The sequence below is a fragment of the Macaca thibetana genome, chromosome 19 (genome assembly GCF_024542745.1).
Source record: "Macaca thibetana thibetana isolate TM-01 chromosome 19, ASM2454274v1, whole genome shotgun sequence".
NCBI classification, from domain to species: Eukaryota; Metazoa; Chordata; class Mammalia; order Primates; family Cercopithecidae; genus Macaca; species Macaca thibetana.
Window position 1 is genome coordinate 23,295,842 of NC_065596.1, and position 21,537 is coordinate 23,317,378.

The 21,537-nt window shown below is 59.2% G+C and overlaps 2 protein-coding genes and 1 non-coding gene across 6 annotated transcripts in view; 1 reads left to right on the plus strand and 2 right to left on the minus strand.

Moving 5' to 3' along the window:
* The window catches only part of TMEM259 (transmembrane protein 259), a 202,452-nt gene that overhangs the window by 172,919 nt on the left and 7,996 nt on the right, over positions 1 to 21,537 (plus strand). The window contains exon 2 of one of the 2 annotated variants that reach the window (XM_050771130.1): positions 18,312 to 18,657. In XM_050771130.1, coding sequence (XP_050627087.1) covers positions 18,433 to 18,657 — 225 coding nt within the window. In that variant the 5' untranslated portion in view covers positions 18,312 to 18,432. Of the gene's footprint in view, positions 1 to 18,164; positions 18,658 to 21,537 lie in introns of those variants that run through there. The other variant, XM_050771131.1, reaches the window with a different exon arrangement.
* On the minus strand, positions 547 to 20,296 carry CNN2 (calponin 2). 3 transcript variants are annotated; one of them, XM_050771181.1, is made up of 8 exons: positions 20,293 to 20,296; positions 13,576 to 13,746; positions 9,660 to 9,781; positions 7,929 to 7,995; positions 7,691 to 7,828; positions 2,867 to 2,983; positions 2,551 to 2,697; positions 547 to 1,997 (listed from the first exon to the last, which is right to left on the minus strand). In XM_050771181.1, exons 2-8 carry the CDS (start codon positions 13,636 to 13,638, stop codon positions 1,722 to 1,724), a joined length of 930 nt encoding a protein of 309 aa, XP_050627138.1. In that variant the 5' UTR covers positions 13,639 to 13,746; positions 20,293 to 20,296; the 3' UTR covers positions 547 to 1,721. The 3 variants fall into 3 exon arrangements, with proteins under 3 accessions (XP_050627138.1, XP_050627139.1, XP_050627140.1); XM_050771182.1 differs by lacking the exons at positions 13,576 to 13,746; positions 20,293 to 20,296 and adding an exon at positions 11,414 to 11,598; XM_050771183.1 differs by lacking the exons at positions 13,576 to 13,746; positions 20,293 to 20,296 and adding an exon at positions 11,406 to 11,598.
* Positions 17,799 to 17,906, minus strand: LOC126943640 (U6 spliceosomal RNA). The gene has a single exon (XR_007721784.1). It is a non-coding gene; the product is annotated as a U6 spliceosomal RNA (small nuclear RNA).

Consider the following 21,537-nt stretch of genomic DNA (forward strand, 5'->3'; position numbering starts at 1 on the left):
AACATTCTAGAGGCTCAGGTCATAATGGGTTACCCTGATCTTGAGGAAAACCCGTTTCCCACTCTGGAAGAGGAGTTTATTTCACAGGCTGGAGGTGAAGCTGAAATGGGAGTGTGTGGGTCCACAGCTTTGAAAGCGCTGGGGAGAGTGAGAAGCGCGGGGAGGGCTCCCACGGCGGAGGGCGGTGGCACTGCCGTTGGGGCTTTGGGGATAAATAGGAGTTCGCTAGCGGGGAGACATCCAGGCTGAGGCCAGGAGGCTTGCGCTGTGAGGCAGGGTGCAGCCGGAGCGCATCGAGAGCCTTTGAGGCAACTGCCTCCTCTCCAACTGGCCAGGAAGCCCAGCCTCTCCCTCTACCCCAAGTCCCGGCCCTTCAAATCATTCATTCCACCCAGACTCACCTGTGGCTTCAGCTTTTACTCCTCCTCCCAGTGGTGAACTGGACATTTTCCCTTGATCCCTCCATCTCCCAAGACCCCCCCTCTACCCACAAAAGCATCAAAGCAAAACACGCCCTCATCGACGCCAACTCTCTCAGCCACTTTCTCTTCTTACAAACAGAGGTTTTATTGTGTTTGGTCCACAATCGTATTTCACATTATCTCATGGAGCAGGGCCCCTGGGTGGGGGTCCCTGTGCAGTACTTGGCGGGGCGTGTGGCCGGGGGAAGATGGAGCAGTATAGCTTGTCGAGACCAGAAAGGAGGAGGGCTGGGGGCTCCTTAAAACCTACTGAGGGGCCGGGCATGGTGACTCACACCTATAATCTCAGCACTTGGGGAGGCCGAGGCGGGTGGATCACATCTGAGGCCAGGAGTTCGAGAGCAGCCTGGCCAACATAGAGAAACCCCGTCTCTACTAAAAATACAAAAATTAGCCGGGCGTGGTGGAGCACCTGCAGTCCCAGCTACTGCAGGTAGCTCCACCTGCAGTAGGAGGCTGAGGCTGGAGAATCGCTTGAGCCCGGGGAGGTGGAGGTGCAGTGAGCCAAGATTGCGCTACTGCACTCTAGCCTAGGTGACAGCCACAACTAAAACAAAACCTACTGAGGCCAGAGTGGGTTGGGGGGCGGGTAGCATGGAGAGGGGATCAGGCTTAGCCCAACAACTCAGAATTTCACTTCCTCGTACAGCCTTCACTTTCCCCACCTGGCCCTGGGGCAGGTCTGAGGATCTGAGGTCTGTTGGTCCTGGAGAAATCCAGTCACTCGGGAGCTGGAGATATTTAGCATCATGGCCGGGCCCCCTTTCCCAGGTGACTGATTTCCCAGCACCTTCTCCACTGTCCCTGCCCCATTCCTCAGGAATAAAAAGCAAAATGTATTTTTCTTTTGTGAATACTTCCTGAAACTTGCAGAGAAACCACAAACTGCTCAGCTGACAAAAGGGGGAAGAGGCGAGGCAACCAGAAACCTTTGGGAACCAGTTAGTCTCTTCTCCCCAGCACAGCCTGAACGTGCCAGCAGGGACCCTCGCCCTACACGCCCTACACGTATCGGGATATGGCCTTGACCTCCCTCCCCCACAGCCCGGTGGCTCAGCCCTGCGAAGGCCCAAGGCAAAGAGGAAAAAAGCTCTGCTGCCTGATCCCACACTGCCACTCACAGACCCTCTGTTGATTGGCAGCATTGAACCAGCTAAGAAAAAAAACAAAGATGAAAACACAGAAAAACCCAAAAACCCAGACGGGGAGATGATGTGGGAAGAGAGCGTGCTGGGAGCCTCAGTAGCCAGCCTCCTCCTGGTAGTAAGGGGGATATTCAGGGACCTCCCCTGGGTCCGGGCAGTCGCCGGCGCCTGAGGGAGCCCCATCAGCCACTGTGCCTTGTGGGCAATACTTGGGGTCATATATCTGTCGGCCCAGGCCAAAGACCTGGCCGCTCTGGTTGGCGCCCTGCGTGTAGCCCATCTGCAGGGACATGGAGGAGTTGTCACACTTGTCGGTTCCCAGCTTGGTGTCATAGATGTGCCGCCGCGTCCCGGGAGCCGTCATGCCCACCTAGAAAGGAAGGAAGGGTGGAGCAGGTCACGGTGGAGAGGAGGGGACCTTCACTGGGTGCAGTGGCTCACGCCTGTAATCCCAGCATTTTGGGGGACCACCTGAGCCCAGAGCAGAGGATGCAGTGACCCGAGATTGCACCACTGCGCTCCCGCCTGGATAACAGAGTGAGATCTTGTCTCAAAATAAATACATAAATAAAATAAAGATAAATAAAATAAATAATAATAATAAATAATAAATAAATAAAATAAATAAATAAAGATTAAAAAAAAAAAAAGAAAAAGAATTGGGTGGACCTTTGGGTAGTCCTTAAGGGAAAACGAGACAGGGTGAGGTAGTAACTTCCCCAGGCACCCACAGCCAGGTGGAAACGACAGAGGTTGAAATCCAAGGCGGAGACAGAGAGCAGGGAGGGAAGCCGGAGGTGGTCCAGGGAAGGGGCTGAGACCAAGAGCCTGGAGGGAAGCCAGAGGTGGCCTCGGGGAGGGGCCGAGACCACAGATTATGGAGGGACAGGGAGAGGAGTCTGGGGCACCCGGGCGAGCCCCACCTGGCTCGCACACTTGTTTGTGCCCATCTGGAGGCTGATGGTCGAGTGGTCCATGGGGGGCAGGATATGGTTCTTGGGGTCATAGAGATGCCTCCTCGTGCCGTACGCGGTCATGCCCGACTGGCTGGCGCATTTGTTGGTGCCCATCTGCAGGGAGGTTTGCGGGAGAGGTCAGACTGCACCCAACAAGTTTCCAGTCCCTCCCCGAACCTGAGGGAGCACAGGGCTCCACGTCACCGTCCCCCAACGCCGCTGTCCCCCAACACCGTCATCCCCCAATGCTGTGGTCCCTGGGGCTGGGGGAGCTGTCACCCACCTGCAGCCCGATGACACACTGGCCGGCCTTCATGGTGGCATCATCGAAATTCCGCTCCTGCTTCTCCGAGTACTTGACGCCAATATCCACCCCACTCTGCAGCCCCTTAGTCTTGGCCTGGGTGAGGGAAAAGGGCCGGGAGTACCAGGAGAGGGCAGCCAGGGACCCTAGATCCAGGCCCTGAGGGCGGCAGAGACCAGGCCACAGCTTGTCCCCTCCGCCTGCCGCGCAGAGCCCCTCAGGCATGTTTTGAGGGTGTCTGGGACTCCACACACTCCACATACCCATCATACAACTGTTTCAGTTTTTTATTTTATTATTTTTATTTTATTTTATTTTGAGACGGAGTCTCGCTCTGTCGTCACCCAGGCTGGAGTGCAGTGAGGCAATCTCGGCCCACTACAAGCTCCGCCTCCCGGGTTCATGCCATTCTCCTTTCTCAGCCTCCTGAATAGCTGGGACTACAGACGCCCACCACCATGTCGAGATAATTTTTTTTGAATTTTTTTTAGTAGAGACGGGATTTCACCGTGTTAGCCAGGACGATCTCGATCTCCTGACCTCGTGATCTGCCCGCCTCAGCCTCCCAAAGCGCTGGGATTACAGGCGTGAGCCACCGCACCCGGCCCTTTTTTTTTTTTTTTTTTGAGATGGAGTCTGGCTCTGTCATCCAGGCTGGAGTGCAGTGGCGCAATCTCGGCTCACTGCAAACTCTTCCTCCTGGATTCAAGCGATTCTCCTGCCTCAGCCTCTCAAGTAGCTAGAATTACAGGCGCCCGCCACCACGCCCAGCTAATTTTTGTATTTTTAGTAGAGACGGGGTTTCACCATGATGCCAGGCTGGTCTTGAACTCCTGGCCTCAAGTCATCCGCCTGCCTCGGCCTCCGAAAGTGCTGGGATTACAGGCGTGCGCCACCGCGTCCGGCCCACGGGGCTGTTTCATCCCAGTGTCCCTCGCTTTAGGCAACAGCTCAGGTTTCCAGGGCTCAGGCCAAGAATTGTGGGCATGGGGAGGCGGTTTTCACCTTCTCTCTCTCACCTTCTACCACCTGCTCCTACCCAATCCCCGGGCACCCTGGCCAGGCCGCTGGCACTGCCCTTCACTGGGATGCCTGCACCCAACTCCTCCCTGACCACCATTCCCCATGTGAGGTTACCAGGCAGCCACGGGGGCTTCTGAAAACACCATTTGGAGTAGTTATCCCAGGAGAAAACCAGTTCCCTTCCCCGTTCCTCTAACAGCCCAAGCCAGTTCCAATGTCGAGACCTTACTGGTCCTTCTGCGCGAGACACCGTCCCACCCACACTCCCGGACTGCCCCAGACACGGCGTCCCACCCACGCTCCCGGACTGCCCCAGACACCGTCCCACCCACGCTCGCGGACTGCCCCAGACACCGCGTCCCGCCCACGCTCCCGGACTGCCCCAGACACCGCGTCCCACCCACGCTCGCGGTCTACACCAGACACCGTCCCACCCACGCTCGCGGTCTACACCAGACACCGTCCCACCCACGCTCCCGGACTGCCCCAGACACCGTCCCACCCACGCTCCCGGACTGCCCCAGACACCGCGTCCCACCCACGCTCCCGGACTGCCCCAGACACCGCGTCCCACCCACGCTCGCGGTCTACACCAGACACCGTCCCACCCACGCTCGCGGTCTACACCAGACACCGTCCCGCCCACGCTCCCGGACTGCCCCAGACACCGTCCCGCCCACGCTCCCGGACTGCCCCAGACACCGTCCCGCCCACGCTCCCGGACTGCCCCAGACACCGTCCCGCCCACGCTCCCGGACTGCCCGAGACACCGCGTCCCACCCACGCTCCCGGACTGCCCCAGACACCGCGTCCCACCCACGCTCGCGGTCTACACCAGACACCGTCCCACCCACGCTCCCGGACTGCCCCAGACACCGTCCCACCCACGCTCCCGGACTGCCCCAGACACCGTCCCACCCACGCTCCCGGACTGCCCCAGACACCGCGTCCCACCCACGCTCCCGGACTGCACCAGACACCGCGTCCCACCCACGCTCCCGGACTGCCCCAGACACCGTCCCACCCACGCTCCCGGACTGCCCCAGACACCGCGTCCCACCCACGCTCCCGGACTACACCAGACACCGCATCCCGCCCACGCTCTGGGTCTACACCAGACACCGCGTCCCGCCCACGCTCCCGGACTGCCCCAGACACCGTCCCACCCACGCTCCCGGACTGCACCAGACACCGCGTCCCACCCACGCTCCCGGACTGCCCCAGACTCCGTCCCACCCACGCTCCCGGTCTACACCAGACACCGTCCCACCCACGCTCCCGGACTGCCCCAGACACCGTCCCACCCACGCTCCGGGTCTACACCAGACACCGCGTCCCACCCACGCTCCGGGTCTACACCAGACACCGCCTCCCACCCATGGTCCCGGACTGCACCAGACACCGCGTCCCACCCACGCTCCCGGACTGCCCCAGACACCGTCCCACCCACGCTCGCGGTCTACACCAGACACCGTCCCACCCACGCTCGCGGTCTACACCAGACACCGTCCCACCCACGCTCCCGGACTGCCCCAGACACCGCGTCCCACCCACACTCCCGGACTGCCCCAGACACCGCGTCCCACCCACACTCCCGGACTACACCAGACACCGCGTCCCACCCACGCTCCCGGACTGCACCAGACACCGTCCCACCCACGCTCCGGGTCTACACCAGACACTGCGTCCCACCCCCGCTCCCGGACTGCACCAGACACCGCGTCCCACCCACGCTCCCGGACTGCACCAGACACCGTCCCACCCACGCTCCCGGTCTACACCAGACACCGTCCCACCCACGCTCCCGGACTGCCCCAGACACCGTCGCACCCACGCTCCGGGTCTACACCAGACACCGCGTCCCACCCACGCTCCGGGTCTACACCAGACACCGCCTCCCACCCATGGTCCCGGACTGCCCCAGACACCGCGTCCCACCCACGCTCCCGGACTGCCCCAGACACCGTCCCACCCACGCTCGCGGTCTACACCAGACACCGTCCCACCCACGCTCGCGGACTACACCAGACACCGTCCCACCCACGCTCCCGGACTGCCCCAGACACCGCGTCCCACCCACACTCCCGGACTGCCCCAGACACCGCGTCCCACCCACACTCCCGGACTACACCAGACACCGCGTCCCACCCACGCTCCCGGACTGCCCCAGACACCGTCCCACCCACGCTCCGGGTCTACACCAGACACTGCGTCCCACCCACGCTCCCGGACTGCACCAGACACCGCGTCCCACCCACGCTCCCGGACTGCACCAGACACCGTCCCACCCACGCTCCCGGACTACCCCAGACACCGTCGCACCCACGCTCCGGGTCTACACCAGACACCGCGTCCCACCCACGCTCCGGGTCTACACCAGACACCGCGTCCCACCCACGCTCCCGGACTGCCCCAGACACCGTCCCACCCACGCTCCGGGTCTACACCAGACACTGCGTCCCACCCACGCTCCGGGTCTACACCAGACACCGCCTCCCACCCACGCTCCCGGACTACACCAGACACCGCGTCCCACCTACTGGCTCCCGGACTGCACCAGACACCGTCCCACCCACGCTCCCGGACTGCACTAGACACCGCGTCCCACCCACGCTCCCGGACTACACCAGACACCGCGTCCCACCCACGCTCCCGGACTACACCAGACACCGCGTCCCACCCACGCTCCCGGACTGCACCAGACACCGCGTCCCACCCACGCTCCCGGACTGCACCAGACACCGTCCCACCCACGCTCCCGGACTGCACCAGACACCGCGTCCCGCCCACGCTCCCGGACTGCACCAGACACCGTCCCATCCACGCTCCCGGTCTACACCAGACACCGTCCCACCCACGCTCCTGGTCTGGGCTTGAGGGTCACTAGATGCTCAACATTGGTTTAATTCTTCTCCTTCAAGGCATTTCTCCCAGTTTACAGCTTATTTATTACTTTTGGTATTATTATTTTTTGAGAGAGTCTTGCTCTGTTGCCCAGGCTGGAGGGCAGTGGTGCGGTCAGAGCTCACTGCAACCTCTAACTCCTCAGCTCAACCTCCTGAGGAGCTGGGATTACAGGCGCCTGCCACCACACCCAGCTAATTTTTGTATTTTTAGTAGAGACGGGGTTTCACCATGTTGGCCAGAATGGTCTCGAACTCCTGAGCTCAAGTGATCCTCCCACCTCGGCCTCCCAAAGTACTGGGATTACAGGTGTGAGCCACCGCGCCTGGCTAGAGCTTACATATAATAAGAGCTTACATAATAAAATGCTGTGTTCACTTTTGCATGCCTCCCCCATCAGACTGAACTCCATAAAGGTGTAGACCATGTCTTTCCTGTTCACCAAGGAATCCGAAGTGCCTGGCACCTTGCGGATGCTCAGAAATATTTGCAAACGAGGCCAGGCTCGGTGGCTCACGCCTGTAATCCCAGCACTTTGGGAGGCTGAGGCGGGCGGATCACCCGGTCAAGAGTTCAAGACCAGCCTGGCCAGCATGGTGAAACCCCATCTCTACTAAAGATACAACAATTAGCCGGGCGTGGTGGCAGATGCCTGTAATCCCAGCTAATTGGGAGGCTGAGGCAGGAGGATCGCTTGAACCTGGGAGGCAGAGGTTGTTGCAGTGAGCTGAGATCACACCACTGCACTCCACCCTGAGTGACAGAGCGAGACTCCGTTTCAAAAACAAACAAAAATTTGCAAACACGTGAATGCAACAGCTACATCCACCCCGCTGTGTGACTCTGGGCAGGTGGCTGCCCCTCTCTGGGCCTCACCTTCCCCGCCAGGGCGAGAAGAGACACCTGCACCTGTGTCATGTTCCCACTCTCAAACAGGTCGTTGGCCTCGAACAGGTCCACGGGGTTCATGCCGTAGCTGACCATGGCCTTGATGAAGTTGGACAGGTTTTCTAGCTGGGAGGAGGCAGGAGAGGGACAGTGAGTGGGCCTCAGTCTCCCCACCTGTTAGATGGGCCCCGAGCACCATCCCTACTCCGCCCCACCAGCCCCTCACCTGGTGCCAGTTCTGCATGGAGCGGTTGATCTTGGGGACGGAGCCCGGCTGTAGCTTGTTCATGAGTCTGGAGGGCACAGTATGGGGTGGGGGGAACAGAAACCTCCATGAACAATGAAGAATCGTGAAGGCCCGATGCTGATCTCAGCCAAGCTCACGCCTTCCAGGGCAAACTCACTGCCTCTCCCCGGGCCTCAGTTTCCACTTGTTTTTTTTTTTTTTTTTTTTGAGACCGAGTCTGGCTCTATCACCCAGACTGGAGTGCAATGACGCTATCTAGGCTCACTGCCACCTCCACCTCCCGGGTTCAAGTGATTCTCCTGCCTTAGCCTCCCAAGTAGCTGGGATTACAGGCACCCGCCACCACGCCCAGCTAATTTTTGCATTTTTAGTAGAGACAGGGTTTCCCTATGTTGTCCAAGCTGGTCTCGAACTCCTGACCTCGTGATCCATCCACCTCAGCATCCCAAAGTGCTTGGATTACAAGCGTGAGCCACCATCCTGGGCCTCAGATTTCCACTTTATAAAGTAATCTTTGGCCGGGTTTGGTGGCTCAGGCCTGTAATCCCAGCACTTTGGAAGGCCGAGGCAGGCAGATCACGTGAGTTCGGGAGTTCAAGACCAGCCTGGCCAACATGGCGAAACTCCGTCTCTACTAAAAATACAAAAAAAATGGCCGGGCGCGGTGGCTCAAGCCTGTAATCCCAGCACTTTGGGAGGCCGAGACGGGCGGATCACGAGGTCAGGAGATCGAGACCATCCTGACTAACACGGTGAAACCCCATCTCTACTAAAAAATACAAAAAACTAGCCGGGCGTGGTGGCGGGCGCCTGTAGTCCCAGCTACTTGGGAGGCTGAGGCAGGAGAATGGCGTCAACCCGGGAGGCGGAGCTTGCAGTGAGCTGAGATCCGGCCACTGCACTCCAGCCTGAACGGCAGAGCGAGACTCTGTCTCAAAAAAAAAAAAAAAAAAAAAAAAAAAAAAAAAAATTAGCCAGGCGTGGTGGCAGTCGCCTGTAATCCCAGCTACTCGGGAGGCTGAGGCAGGAGAATCACTTGAATTTGGGAGGCAGAGGTTGCAGTGAGCCGAGATCGTGCCATTGCATTCCAGCCTGGGCGACAGAGTGAGACTCCATCTCAAAAAAAATTTTTTTTAAATTTATTTAGCCACCACGCCCAGCTAACTTTCTTTTTTTTTTTCCTTGAGACGGAGTCTTGCTCTGTTGCCCGGGCTGGAGTGCAATGGCACGATCTCAGCTCACAACAACCTCCACCTCCCGGGTTCAAGCAATTCTCCTGCCTCAGCCTCCCGAGTAGCTGGGACTACAGGCGCATGCCACCACGCCCGGCTAATTTTTTTTGTATTTTTAGGAGAGGCAGGGTTGTGCCGTGCTGGGCAGGCTGGTCTCGAACTCCTGACCTCGAGATCCACCCGCCTCAGCCTCCCAAAGTGCTGGGATTACAGGTGCAAGCTGCCGCGCCTGGCCCCCCCAAAATTTCTTAATTAAAAAAAGAAAAGAGTGAGAAAAACCAAGATTCGGCCGGGCGCGGTGGCTCACGCCTGTAATCCCAGCTCTCAGGGAGGCAGAGGCGGGAGGATAGCTTGAGCCCAGGAGTTCAAGACCTGCCTGGGTAATATAGCGAGACCCCGTTCTCCACAAAAAGGAAAAAAAAAAAAAAAACCAAGATTCGTTAAGTGTGAGATAGCCCGTGTCCCTCCGTGTACTCACGTGCATAAGATAGTTCCGTCCTTCAGGCCTTTCTGGAAGTCGGGGCCGATGGAGAGGCCGGTAAGTCCCTCGATCCAGGTGCGGAGTTCTGCCTCCTTCTGGGGGTCATATTTGGACAGGAGCTGGTGGAGCAAAGGGCACGAGACTGAGCTGGGGTGGGGGCACCCCGGGCAGGAGTCCCCCAGAAGCTCTGGACAGGGTGGGGCCGGGGACTCCAGGGCAACAGGAGACAGAGGGGCCTGGAGGTTCCCCCTCACCACACCCACACAGATCCTCCCTTTTCCCATCATTAGGGGCACCCCAGCCACTGCAGGCGGGCACAGATAAACCACCCTGCAAGCCGGCGGACAACCGTCTCAGCACTCACTGATATACATCAGCTCTAATCCACTCTGGGTGTAGGACACACCTGGCCGGATCTGCCCCCGCGCCCTGCCTTCTCACCTCCCCGCTACATCACACATGACATTTACCACTTCAACCACCTGAAAGTATACCATTTAGCAGCTTTTCATACGTTTGCAATGTTGTGCAATCACCACCTCTTTTTTCTTTTTTTTTTGAGACAGTCTCGCTCTGTCGCCTAGGCTGGAGTGCAGTGGCGCGATCTCGGCTCATTGCAAGCTCTGCCTTCCGGGTTCAAGCGATTTTTCTGCCTCAGCCTCCTGAGTAGCTGGGATTACAGGTGCGTGCCACCATGCCTAATTAATTTTTTTTTTTTTTAGTAGAGACGAGATTTCACCATGTTGGCCAGGCTGGTCTCGAATTCCTGACCTCGTGATCCGCCCACCTCAGCCTCCCAAAGTGCTGGGATTACAGGCATGAGCCACCGCGCCAGGACCGGATCCTGCTTCTTAGCAACTCCCGAAGAAGTTGCCCCGGAGGCTGACCACCTCTGGTCACACACCTGGCTCCTTGCCACCGACTCCCTGCCACCTTCCTCCACCCGGCCATTCTAGTTTTTTTGGCCTTCAGTGCTCTGAGACACCGCCATGGGGGAATGGGCTGTGTGCTCCTGGGCAGAGGGTGTGCACCGGTGGGGACCTTGAGCGTCCCTATCCAGCCAGTAGTGACCGCGGAGACAGCACTGAGGCAGACGGCAAAGCATATAGGGGACCATAAGCACAGGGGCAAGTTGTGTAGCGGGAGCAGGAGATAAAGGCTGGAGGGAAAATAAAGTAGGGTTGGGGCCAGGCATGGTGGCTCACACCTATAATCCCAGCACTTTGGGAGGCCAAGGCGGGTGGATCATCTGAGGTCAGGAGTTCAAGACCAGCCTAGCCCACATGGTGAAATCCTGTCCCTACTAAAAAACAAAAATGAGCTGGGCATGGTGGTGTGCACCTGCAGTCCCAGCTACTCGGGAGGCCGAGGCAGGAAAATTGCTTGAACCCGGGAGGTGGAGGAGGCAGTGAGCCGAGATCGGGGTACTTCACTCCAGTCTGGAAAAGAGTGAGCCTCTGTCTTAAAAAAAAAAAAAAAAAGAAAGGAAGGAGGGAGGGAGGAAGGGTGCGAGGGAAGGATCAAATCAAATCAAATCCCTCTCCTTGCTCTGCACCCAACTCCCCAGGTTCCCACGAACAGTTCCCTTCAGCCTCTGCTTCCTCATCTCTTCCTGGAATCTTTTGTGTAGGGTTCCCTGACCTGGACCTGCCTGGAATTATTTGGGTAGGGTCCCCTGACCTGGACCTGTGTGGAAAGAGCCCGTAGCCCAGAGGAGGCAAAGGCGGGGAGGCCCCCACAAACCAGCTCACAGCCCATCCAGCTCGGCTTCCCATGCCTGGAGGGCAGCCCCGCCCAGCCGGCAACCTTGATCCCGAGGAATGAAAACAGGCAGCTGCTGGGTACTCAGCCCTGCCTTGCCCAGTTGCACCACATCTCTGCTGGCTCAGGGGCCCAGGGGTCCCTGGCAGAGGCGCCTGGCCTGGCCCCGCCCCCAGCGGCCGCCGTCCTCCCCCCACCCCCGCCCCCCGCTGCCCGCCTGCCGGCCTTCCAGCACATTCCTGTTCACCACAAACTGCCAGGAATGCACGCTGCCTCCCCGGCTAAATCTGAACCAGCTGTTCCCAGCGGGTCCGGACCCCCAAGCCGGGATGCAAGGCCGCAGACATGGTGGATCCGAGCCGCCTCCGTGCCATCCTGCCAGGCGTAAACTGAGCCACGGGGGAGCGGGGGAGAAAGAGAGCGGGTGTAAAGCGGGTGTGAGCGGAAGCCAGGGGGAAGCTGGTGTCTAATTGGGATGCGACCCTTCCATGACCCTGGCAAGCTGGCCGACACCTCGCCCACCCTCCAAAGAGACAGACTGAGGGTTGCGCGGGGAGCCTGCGAAGCAGCTCTGCCAGCCTCTGCCCTCACCCCCGCCAGGGCAGGTATTGACCTGCCCCCACCCCACCCCATCTCCGGAAGCCGCCCCACCCTCCTGTACCCTCTCCTACTTCCGCAGGCCCAGCAGGTACTGGGTTTCGGTCCTGGCCCTGCCACTTGCGGGCTGTGTGGCCCTGGGCAGCTGGAACGTCTCTGAGGTCCCCAAGGACACTGGTACCCTTAGCCGGCTGTGTGCGGGGTGCAGCAGGGTGCCCACCCCACTACACGGGGGGCTCTGTGACTGCAGGGTGCACATGGCCCCTTGAAGGAGGAGTCGTGAGCCCCGGGCTTGGGACCCTGGTTCAGGCCTCCGCTGTCCCAACCCTCAGTCTCCCTTTTTGGCCAAGAGCTGGTCTGAAGTCTTGGAGGGGCTCACAGCGGAGAAGCAGGAATTCTCCCTCCAGTCTGTGGGCCCTGGAGTGCCGCCGGGGCAGGTGGCTATCGGGACTGGCAGGGCCGGTGCCCTCAGAGCGTGCAGAGGCAGGTTCCCCTGCAGAAGCCAGCTGTAAGGACACCTTCCCAGGTGCCCAGTGGGCGTTGGGGGAGGGGGTGGGCGGGGACGACACCCCCCTCCAGCTGGAAGGTCCTGGAGGGTCAGGTCCCAGTCCTCTCTGTGGATCTGGCATCACAGCCCCCGCCCCCCACTTTCCCTAGGAATCCTCTCCAGGACCCTGCTGTGTGACCCTGCGAAGCATCTGGCCTTCTGAGCCAGAACCACAAGTGCTTTCTTAAAAAGTGTCTCCCGGAGCCCTGGCCTTTTTTTTTTTTTTTTTTTTTTAATTATAGAGACAGGGTTTCACAGTGTTGCCCAGACTGGGCTCAAGCCATCCACCCAGCTCCGCCTCCCAAAGTTCCGGGATTACAGGCGTGAGCCACCGCGACCTGCCAGGCCCCAGCTCTTGCTTCCAGGTTACAAAACCCCACACATCTTAGGGCCACCTTCAGAGAACCTCTTTGTTATCCGTTTAAATTAGTCAGATGGGGACAAAGTGAACATGCAAAGCAGCTACCACTCTCCCTGCAGGACACCCCCAAGGTGTCCCAGAGGCCAGGAAATTCCTGTGTGGGGGGGTAACACTTCTCAAAAACCACTCGGCCCGCCCCTTCCCCTCCCAAAGCTGAGAGGACCCAAAAGCAGAAGTGTGGCCAGGAGATGACAGGGTTGCTGGGGTCCCCCCCCAGATCCCCAGAGCGTTGTGGGCCCTTGAACGGACCTGCTCCAAGGTTGAGAGGGTGCCAGGGCCTTCACACGTGGGGGTCCTGGGGCCATGGCGAGGGAAGGACGTCAGACCCCACTACCCCTAGATGTTGGGGGATGAATGGGGTCATTCTTCCCCCAGAATCTCAGACCTGGCTGCTCCCCTAGATTCGCGGGAGCCTCGGGGGTGCCCGCAGACATCCCCCCTCCAGACGTCAGTGAGAACAAGGGCCCCTCCGCCCCGAGTCTCCAAGCTCCCTGCCCGGGAGGTGCTGGGGGGCCTGGGGGCTCCTGCACGGGTCCGAGCGTGCGACGGCCGCGCTGTGGGGGGACACGGGGGCGCCCCTCACTCACCCGGTTCTTGACCTCGGCCGACAGCCCGTACGAGGGGCCCTTGTTGAACTGCGTGGAGCTCATGGCTGGCTGGCGGGCGGCGGGACAGGGCCGGACGGGACGGGACGGGACGGGACCGCCGGGCGGGCGCGGGGTTGGGACGCGCTGGGCTCCGCGCGCCACGCCCCCGCCGCTGATTGGCCCGGAGCGCAAATGTCCTTATAAGGCCTGGAGGCGCCGAATTCCTGCGGCCGCGGACTTCCTGAGCCCCCTCGGTCGCCCCCGGACCCCCGCCCGGGCACAGCACCCCCGTCACCAGAGGCCCGGAGGGGCGCTCGCCCGCTTTGACGCCACGGGAAACTGAGGCAGGGAGGGACCAAGGCCGCCCGGACGTGGCGCTCCTGCCGGCTCCCTGCTCAGAGCTCCTGGGCGGCTCTCCCTCTTTCTCCGTCTCCGACTCCTCTTCTGCCACACAGGGGAGGGGAGAAGGCTTCCTTTGGGGCAGGAATGAGGGCCTCTCTCTGCCACTTAGAGGCGTCTAACCCCTTCCCAGGGAGCTCTACTAGCTGGGAGGTGGACTAGGGAACCAGGCCAGGAGAAGGGGCCTTTGGAGCTGGGGCTTTGATGGATGAGTAGGAGTTTGTTAGTCCAAAAGAGAATAGGATTCTTACTGGGTGCGGTAGCTTGCACCTGGAGTTCTAGCTACTTGGGAAGCTGAGGCCGAAGGGAGAGGATCCCTTGAGGCCAGGAGGTCGAGGCTGGAGTGAGTTATCACAACGTTGCGCTCCAGCAGCCTGGGCAACAGAGCAAGAGCCTGTCTTTAAAAATCAATAAAAAAAAAAAAAATAAAAATAAAACAATCAATAAATAAGACCGGGCGCGGTGGCTCACCCCTGTAATGCCAGCACTTTGGGGGGCCGAGGCGGGTGGATCACGAGGTCAGGAGATCGAGACCATCCTGGCTAACGTGGTGACACCCCGTCTCTACCAAAAATACAAAAGAATTAGCCGGGCGCGGTGGCCGGTGCCTGTAATCCCAGCTACTCGGGAGGCTGAGGCAGGAGAATGGCGAAACCGGGAGGCGGCGGCCGGGCGCGGTGGCTCAAGCCTGTAATCCCAGCACTTTGGGAGGCCGAGACGGGCGGATCACGAGGTCAGGAGATCGAGACCATCCGGGCTAACACGGTGAAACTCCGTCTCTACTAAAAAAATACAAAAAAACTAGCCGGGCGAGGTGGCGGGCGCCTGTAGTCCCAGCTACTCGGGAGGCTGAGGCAGGAGAATGGCGGGAACCCGGGAGGCGGAGCTTGCAGTGAGCTGAGATCAGGCCACAGCACTCCAGCCTGGGCGACAGAGCGAGACTCAGTCTCAAAAAAAAAAAAAAAAAAGAAACCGGGAGGCGGAGCTTGCAGTGAGTTGAGATCGCGCCACTCACTCCAGCCTGGGCGACAGACTCTGTCTCAAAAATAATAAATAAATAAATAAATAAATAAATAAATAAATAAATAAAAAAATAAATATAAAAATCCGGGTGGTTCATGCATGTAATCCCAGCACTTTGGGAGGCCGAGGCAGGCAGATCACTTGAGGTCAGGAGTTCCAGACCAGCTTGGCTAATATGGCGAAACTCCGCCTCTACTAAAAAAACAAAAATTAGTTGGGCATGGGGGCGCATGCCTGTAATGCCAGCTACTGAGGAGGCTGAGGTGGGAGGAATGACTTGAACCCAGGAGGCGGAGGTTGTAGTAAGCCGAGATCGCGCCACTGCACTCCAGCCTGGGCGACACAGTGACACTCCATCTCAAAAACTAATAATAATAAATTATTAAAAAGTTTCCGGTACAGCTGGGCTTGGTGGCTCACGCCTGTAATCCCAGCACTTTGGGAGGCCGAGGCGGGCGGATCACAAGGTCAGGAGATCGAGACCATCCTGACTAACACGGTGAAACCCCGTCTCTACTAAAAAAAAATACAAAAAATTAGCTGGGCGAGGTGGCGGGCGCCTGTAGTTCCAGCTACTCGGGAGGCTGAGGCAGGGGAATGGCGTGAACCTGGGAGGCGGAGCTTGCAGTGAGCCGAGATTGTGCCACTCACTCCAGCCTGGGCAACAGAGCGAGACTCTGTCTCAGAAAAAAAAAAAAAAAGTTTCCGGTACAGTCTCCTGTCAGGCAGTGCTGGCTCTCAGGAGACCTTAGCTCTGGCCCAACCCATGCCCAGGAAGACAGAGCTGGCACAGGCTGATCCCCAACCCGGATTCCCTGTATGAGCCGGCACAAGCGGACCCCCACACCCTGTTTCGCTATATGAGCAAGTACAGGACAGAATGAGAGGCTTGGGGCTGGAGGAACATGGAGGGAGAGTTGGGGCTCTGTTGGAGGAATCAAGGAAAGCTGCATGTAAGAGGAGGCAAGGGAGATGGGGTTTTGAAGCATGAGTAGGAATTTGACACATTTTATTTTATTTTATTTTTAGTAGAAATGGGATTTGGCCATGTTGGCCAGGCTGGTCTCAAACCCCTGACCTCAGGTGATCCACCCGCCTCAGCCTCCCAAAGTGCTGCGATTACAGGCGTGAGCCACTGCACCTAGCCGACGAATCTCATTTTAGATTAGTGCTGACCATTTCTGTTATTTTGAGACGAAGGAAATTTTTAATGTGGCACTGTCTACTACTGTAGCCACTGGCCACGGGGCCGCCGAGCACTGGAAGTGTGGCTGGTGCCATCAGGGAAGCAAATACATTATTTTATTTTATTTTATTTATTTTATTTTATTGAGACAGAGTCTCTCTCTCTGTCACCCAGGCTGGAGTGCAGTGGCACGATCTCGGCTCAACTACAAGCTCTGCCTCCCAGGTTCACGCCATTCTCCTGCCTCAGCCTCCCGAGTAGACTCCCGAGTACAGGCGCCTGCCACCACGCCCAGCTAATTTTTTGCAATGTTTTAGTAGAGACGGGGTTTCACCCTGTTATCCAGGATGTTCTTGATCTCCTGACCTCAAAAAATGTTTTAAAAAATTAGCTGAGAATGATGATGCATGCCTGTAATCCCAGGTACTTGGGAGGCTGAGGTGGGAGGATTGCTTGAGCCCAGGAGGTGGAGGCTGCAGTGAGCCATGATCATATCCCTACACTCCAGCTTGGGTGACTGAATGAGACCTTGTCTCTAAAAAATAAAAATTAACAGGTCAGGCGCCATGGCTCACGCCTGTAATCCCAGCACTTTGGGAGGCCGAGACGGGCGGATCACGAGGTCAGGAGATCGAGACCATCCTGGCTAACACAGTGAAACCCCTTCTCTGCCAGGTGGGGTGGCTCACGCCTGTAACCCCAGCACTTTGGGAGGCCGAGGCAGGTGGATCACGAGGTCAGGAGTTCAATACCAACCTGGCCAAGATGGTGAAACCCTGTCTGTACTAAAAATATAAAACAATTAGCTGGGCGTGGTGGCGGGCGCCCGTAATCCCAGCTATTCAGGAGGCTGAGGCCGAGAATTGCTTGAACCCAAGAGGCGGAGGTTGCAGTGAGCAAAGATCACGCCACTGCACTCCAGTCTGGGCGGCAGTGAGACTCTGTGTCAAAACAAACAAACAAAAACCAAAACTTTTTTTTGGGTGGGCTTGGTGGGTCACACCTGTAATCCCAGCACTTTGGGAGGCTGACGCTGGCAGATTGCTTGAGCTCAAGAGTTCAGACCATAGGCAACATGGATCTACAAAAAACCCTGTCTAGACCGGGCGTTGTGGCTCATTCCTGTAATCCCAGCACTTTGGGAGGCTGAGGCGGGCAGATCACCTAAGGTTGGGAGTTCGAGACCAGCCTCACCAACATGGAGCAACCCAGTCTCTACCAAAAATACAAAATGAGCTGGGCGCGGTGGCGCATGCCTGTAATCCCAGCTACTTGGGAGACTGAGGCAGGAGAATCGCTTGAACCCGGGAGGCGGAGGTTGCAGAGAGCCGAGATCGCGCTTCTGCACTCCAGCCTGGGTGACGGAGCGAGAATCCGTCTCATACAAAAAAACCCCAAAAACAGAAACCATAGTATCCTCTTATGTAGGCAGGAGGGACTCAATACGTGCCCCTGAAGAGCATTTACTTACTGTTGCCCGAGGGCTACAGGGGAAGGTGCTTGAGTGGGGACGGCCAGATTGTCCTATCGCCAACCTCTGGTGCCAGGTGAGACGGACATCCGGGGAGTCCGGGGAAGGGAAGCAAAACGAGCTGACCAGCTGCGGACTATAAGCAAAAATATGGAGCGCTTCACGAATTTGCGTGTCATCCTTGCGCAGGGGCCATGCTAATCTTCTCTGTATCGTTCACAATTTTAGTATATGTGCTGCCGAAGCGAGCACGACTCGAAGGTTCCAGCTACGGTTATTTAAAGGCCTTCAAACTAATTACCTTACAGTTAGGAGAACTTATGGTCAGTCTTATGTTTAGCATAACTTCCTACAGTTGTATATTGCCAAATAAATTCTCTGCTTGCACTTACTTTGAGTGTCTTCCGTCACGCAAAATCCCATATCTTTTCAAAATTTTACCGTCTTATACTGGCCTCCTAGACGCGGTGGATTGTGGGTGCAATATGCAAAAGAGGTGGGCCGGATGTAGCCTCGCCCGCTGGCGCAGGCCAGGGCGGGGATGAAGCTTCCCCGGGCGGCCGCTGGTATCCCAGCGTTCCCTGCAGGCGCAGGGGGGCCGCTCTTGCCCGGCGTGGCGACTCGCTAGCGTCAGCAGGGCCGCAGCAGGACGAGGAGGCGGAAGATGGCGGCAGCGGCCGGGCGGCCGTAAGGAGCGCGGCGGCGGTAAGGGCGGCCGATGGCGGCCGGGAGGCGCCCTCGGACACCTGCGGGCCGTTAGGGCGCGACGCTGGGCGGCATGTCGGAGCACGCGGCGCCCGGAGCTCCGGGGCCCGGGCCCAACGGCGGCGGCGGCGGCCCGGCCCCTGCGCGCGGGCCTCGCACCCCCAACCTCAACCCCAACCCCCTCATCAACGTGCGCGACCGGCTGTTCCACGCGCTGTTCTTCAAGATGGCTGTCACCTATTCGCGGCTCTTCCCGCCCGCCTTCCGCCGTCTCTTCGAGTTCTTCGTGTTGCTCAAGGTGACCGCGGCGCCGACCCCCGACCCTTGACCCCAGCGCCCGGCCTGACCCCCATGTCTGCGACCTGCGACTGCGGCCCCTGGCCTCGCTGGGGACACCGAGCGCCACCCTGCACCCCGAGGCCTAGATCCGACCCTACCGGTTAGGGTCCTCCCTCGCGACCTCTGACCCTGGGATTGGCCAGGGACACCGTCTCGTGACCCCATCCCGCCCGGGGACGTACACCCGGGAAGGCCGGTTGCCACTGCACTAGAAGCCGTTGTTCTCTGGAAACCTCCATCTCAGCCCCCTCCAGGGACCATCCTGTCCCCGGCGACCGCCTTTCCCCGGTCCCTATCTACCCAGGCTTGGAGCCCGGTCCTGGCCTGCGACGGAGCACCTCCCGCCCTTTGACCCCTGACTCTGCCGCCTGTGACCCTCAGTCCCGAGGCCTCTTTCCACTCCCCGTGTGCTGGCCCAGAACCCAGTCTGACCCAGGGCTCCCTTGGACCAGCCCCAGCCCTGGAAGTCCACTCCCCACTCTTCCTCCTGGTGGGGCTCTCTCCCTCCTTGTAGGCTTCCACCTGCCCCCACCTCGTTCCCCTCTCCTGAGCCTCAGGGGAATGTGACTTAGCTGAGGTCACCTCCCTAGGGTTAGCGGCAAAGTCACCGGCAGCAGCGTTCCAGCCCATTCCCGGCCTCCTCCGCTTGGTCCCCACCCCCTTCCTGACCCAGGAGTTCAGGTCTGTCTCCCGTGCCTCCTGTATGAGGCACCGACCTCTGCGTCTTGGCCTCTGTCCCCCTCCTGCCCTTCTCAGATGGCACAGAGGTCTCAGCCGTGCAGGACTGGCCTGAGTCCCTCTGAGAAGGAGTCTGTCTTGGGTGACAGGAGGGGCTCAGCAGCAGGTGCAGCCCCTCAGAAAACAAGTTGGCCGGGGTCCTGGACCACCTGGGGAAATGGAGACATGGCCGTTTTTGTTTAGCATCAGAACACCGCAGTGCTGGGGCTTGGGGGGTGCTGAACTTGCGCCGTGAGCTTTTTGGAGCTAGTCTGCAGAGAGGGGGCTGACGCTGGCGGGCCAGGCCTGTTGGTCAGGAGCCGGCTGCTCTTTTGGGCTCAGCAGGTGGAGCTGGAGCTTGGCCGTCCTGCAGACCTGCGTGTGGGTCCCAGCCTACCGCCGCCTCAAGGGAGGCCCCTTGGCCTCCAGATCTGTGGCCTCCCCAGGCCAGAGCTCAGCCCGTCATCCTTCCCACCTTCTTCCTCCCTGCAGCCCCCCAGAGTGGCGTGGTTGCCTCTGGGCATCTGAGCAGGACTGTGAAGGGTTACTCGGGCAGGCGGCCTTTCCCTGCTCTGGGGTCCACAGACGGGACCTGAAACTGTGGACGGAGGCTGGTCTGTGGACGTGGGTTTTCCTTCCATGGAGTAGCCTGGGTCCAGGATGGAGCCGCTCTGTCCTTAGCTTTGTGGAGGATGTGTGCTGGGTGCCAGGCCAGGTGCCCCCGACAGAGCTCAGCCTCCCTGGGAGGTGCATCCCTGTTGCCTGGGCTTCCATCCCACCACGTCCCAGTTTGGAAAGGGATCAAGCCTACCCAACTCTATCTCCAGGCAGGTACCACTCACAGGTGGTCAGATGGGGCTGGGCCAGAGCTGGAGGTCCCCCCTCTCCTGTGGAGGGTGGAGATTCTGGGGAGGTTCTTAGCGCCCCCCATCCCTCCTCTCTCAGCAGGGGGCTCTGGGCTGCGAGATCTCTGGGTGGTGAATTTTTTTTTTTTTTTTTTTGAGATGGAGTCTTGCTCTGTCGCCCAGGCTGGAATGCAGTGGCTCAATCTCGGCTCACTGCAACCTCCACCTCCTGGGTTCCAGCAATTCTTCTGCCTCAGCCTCCCGAGTAGCTGGGACTGCAGGCGCCTGCCACCACAACCAGCTACTTTTTTTGTATTTTTGGTAGACATGGGTTTTGCCATGTTGGCCAGGCTGGTCTCAAAACTGATTTCAGGCGACCCGCCCACCTTGGCCTCCAGAAATGCTGGGATTACAGGTGTGAGCCCCCGTGCCCGGCCTGGGTGGGGAAATCGGTTCGTTGTGAATTCTCCACCAGGTAATCTGGTGGTTCAGAATCTGACCTTGCCGCCTTCACTTTTACTTATCTGCAAAGTGCAGGCTGGGACTGGCTCTCAGAGGCTGCCTTGAATTCCAGAAGGTTCTTCTGCTTCCTGCCCACCCGGCTTCCGGGGCTCTCCCTGCAGAGAGCCAGGTCCTCCCTGGTGCGGTCCCTTCAAGGTTTCTTCATTCTGTGGCCCCTGTGCCGCTGAGCTCCCAGCCCTGAGCTGGCATGGAGCCCCCCGGCCCTCCCCCATGCCTGGGTGGCTTCACGAAATGCCAGGAGCTCCCAGCCCTGAGCCAGCACGAGGCCCCTCAGCCCCTCACCCTTGCCTGGGTGGTTTTAGGAAATGCCAGGCAGTACCAGGTGCTGGGGAGAGAAGAGGCGGCAGGGGCCTGTGTTCCAGAGGCCCTGGGGAGACCTCCCTCCAGCCTCAGCACCCACCTCTGCTGGCCTTCATGGCCCCGAAGCCAGCGTGGCAGAGACCGTCCATCCTAGGGTGCTGTGACTGGGTGCCCGCACCTGTGCAGTTGGGCTCCGGACCCAGGTGACCACTGAGTGGATGCCCACAGGGTGAAGGGGGTCTCGACTCAGCGCACTGGACATGGGCAAGGGCCCACCCCTAGCCACGGGGAGTAACGGGGCTCCTCTGGTGGGGTCGTTGTGGGGATGAAAGACAAGGTATATGAGACCCCAGGGGCCGTGCTCGGAATGGGGGACCTGTCACATTGAGGCCACTTTGTGAGGCTGCGGTAGAAGGAGAGGACCCCGTGGCCTGGAGGCCGGAAGCACCCCAGGT

Bases quoted from the DNA above. Each gene is read 5' to 3' on its own strand.
- CNN2 (XM_050771181.1), bottom strand. From the start codon at position 13,638: ATGAGCTCCACGCAGTTCAACAAGGGCCCCTCGTACGGGCTGTCGGCC. The intron at 7,996-9,659 runs GTGAGTACACGG...TGTGCCCTCCAG, and splicing joins GACGGAACTATCTTATGCAC to ACTCATGAACAAGCTACAGC. The intron at 2,984-7,690 runs GTGAGGCCCAGA...TCCCTCACCCAG, and splicing joins TTCTCGCCCTGGCGGGGAAG to GCCAAGACTAAGGGGCTGCA.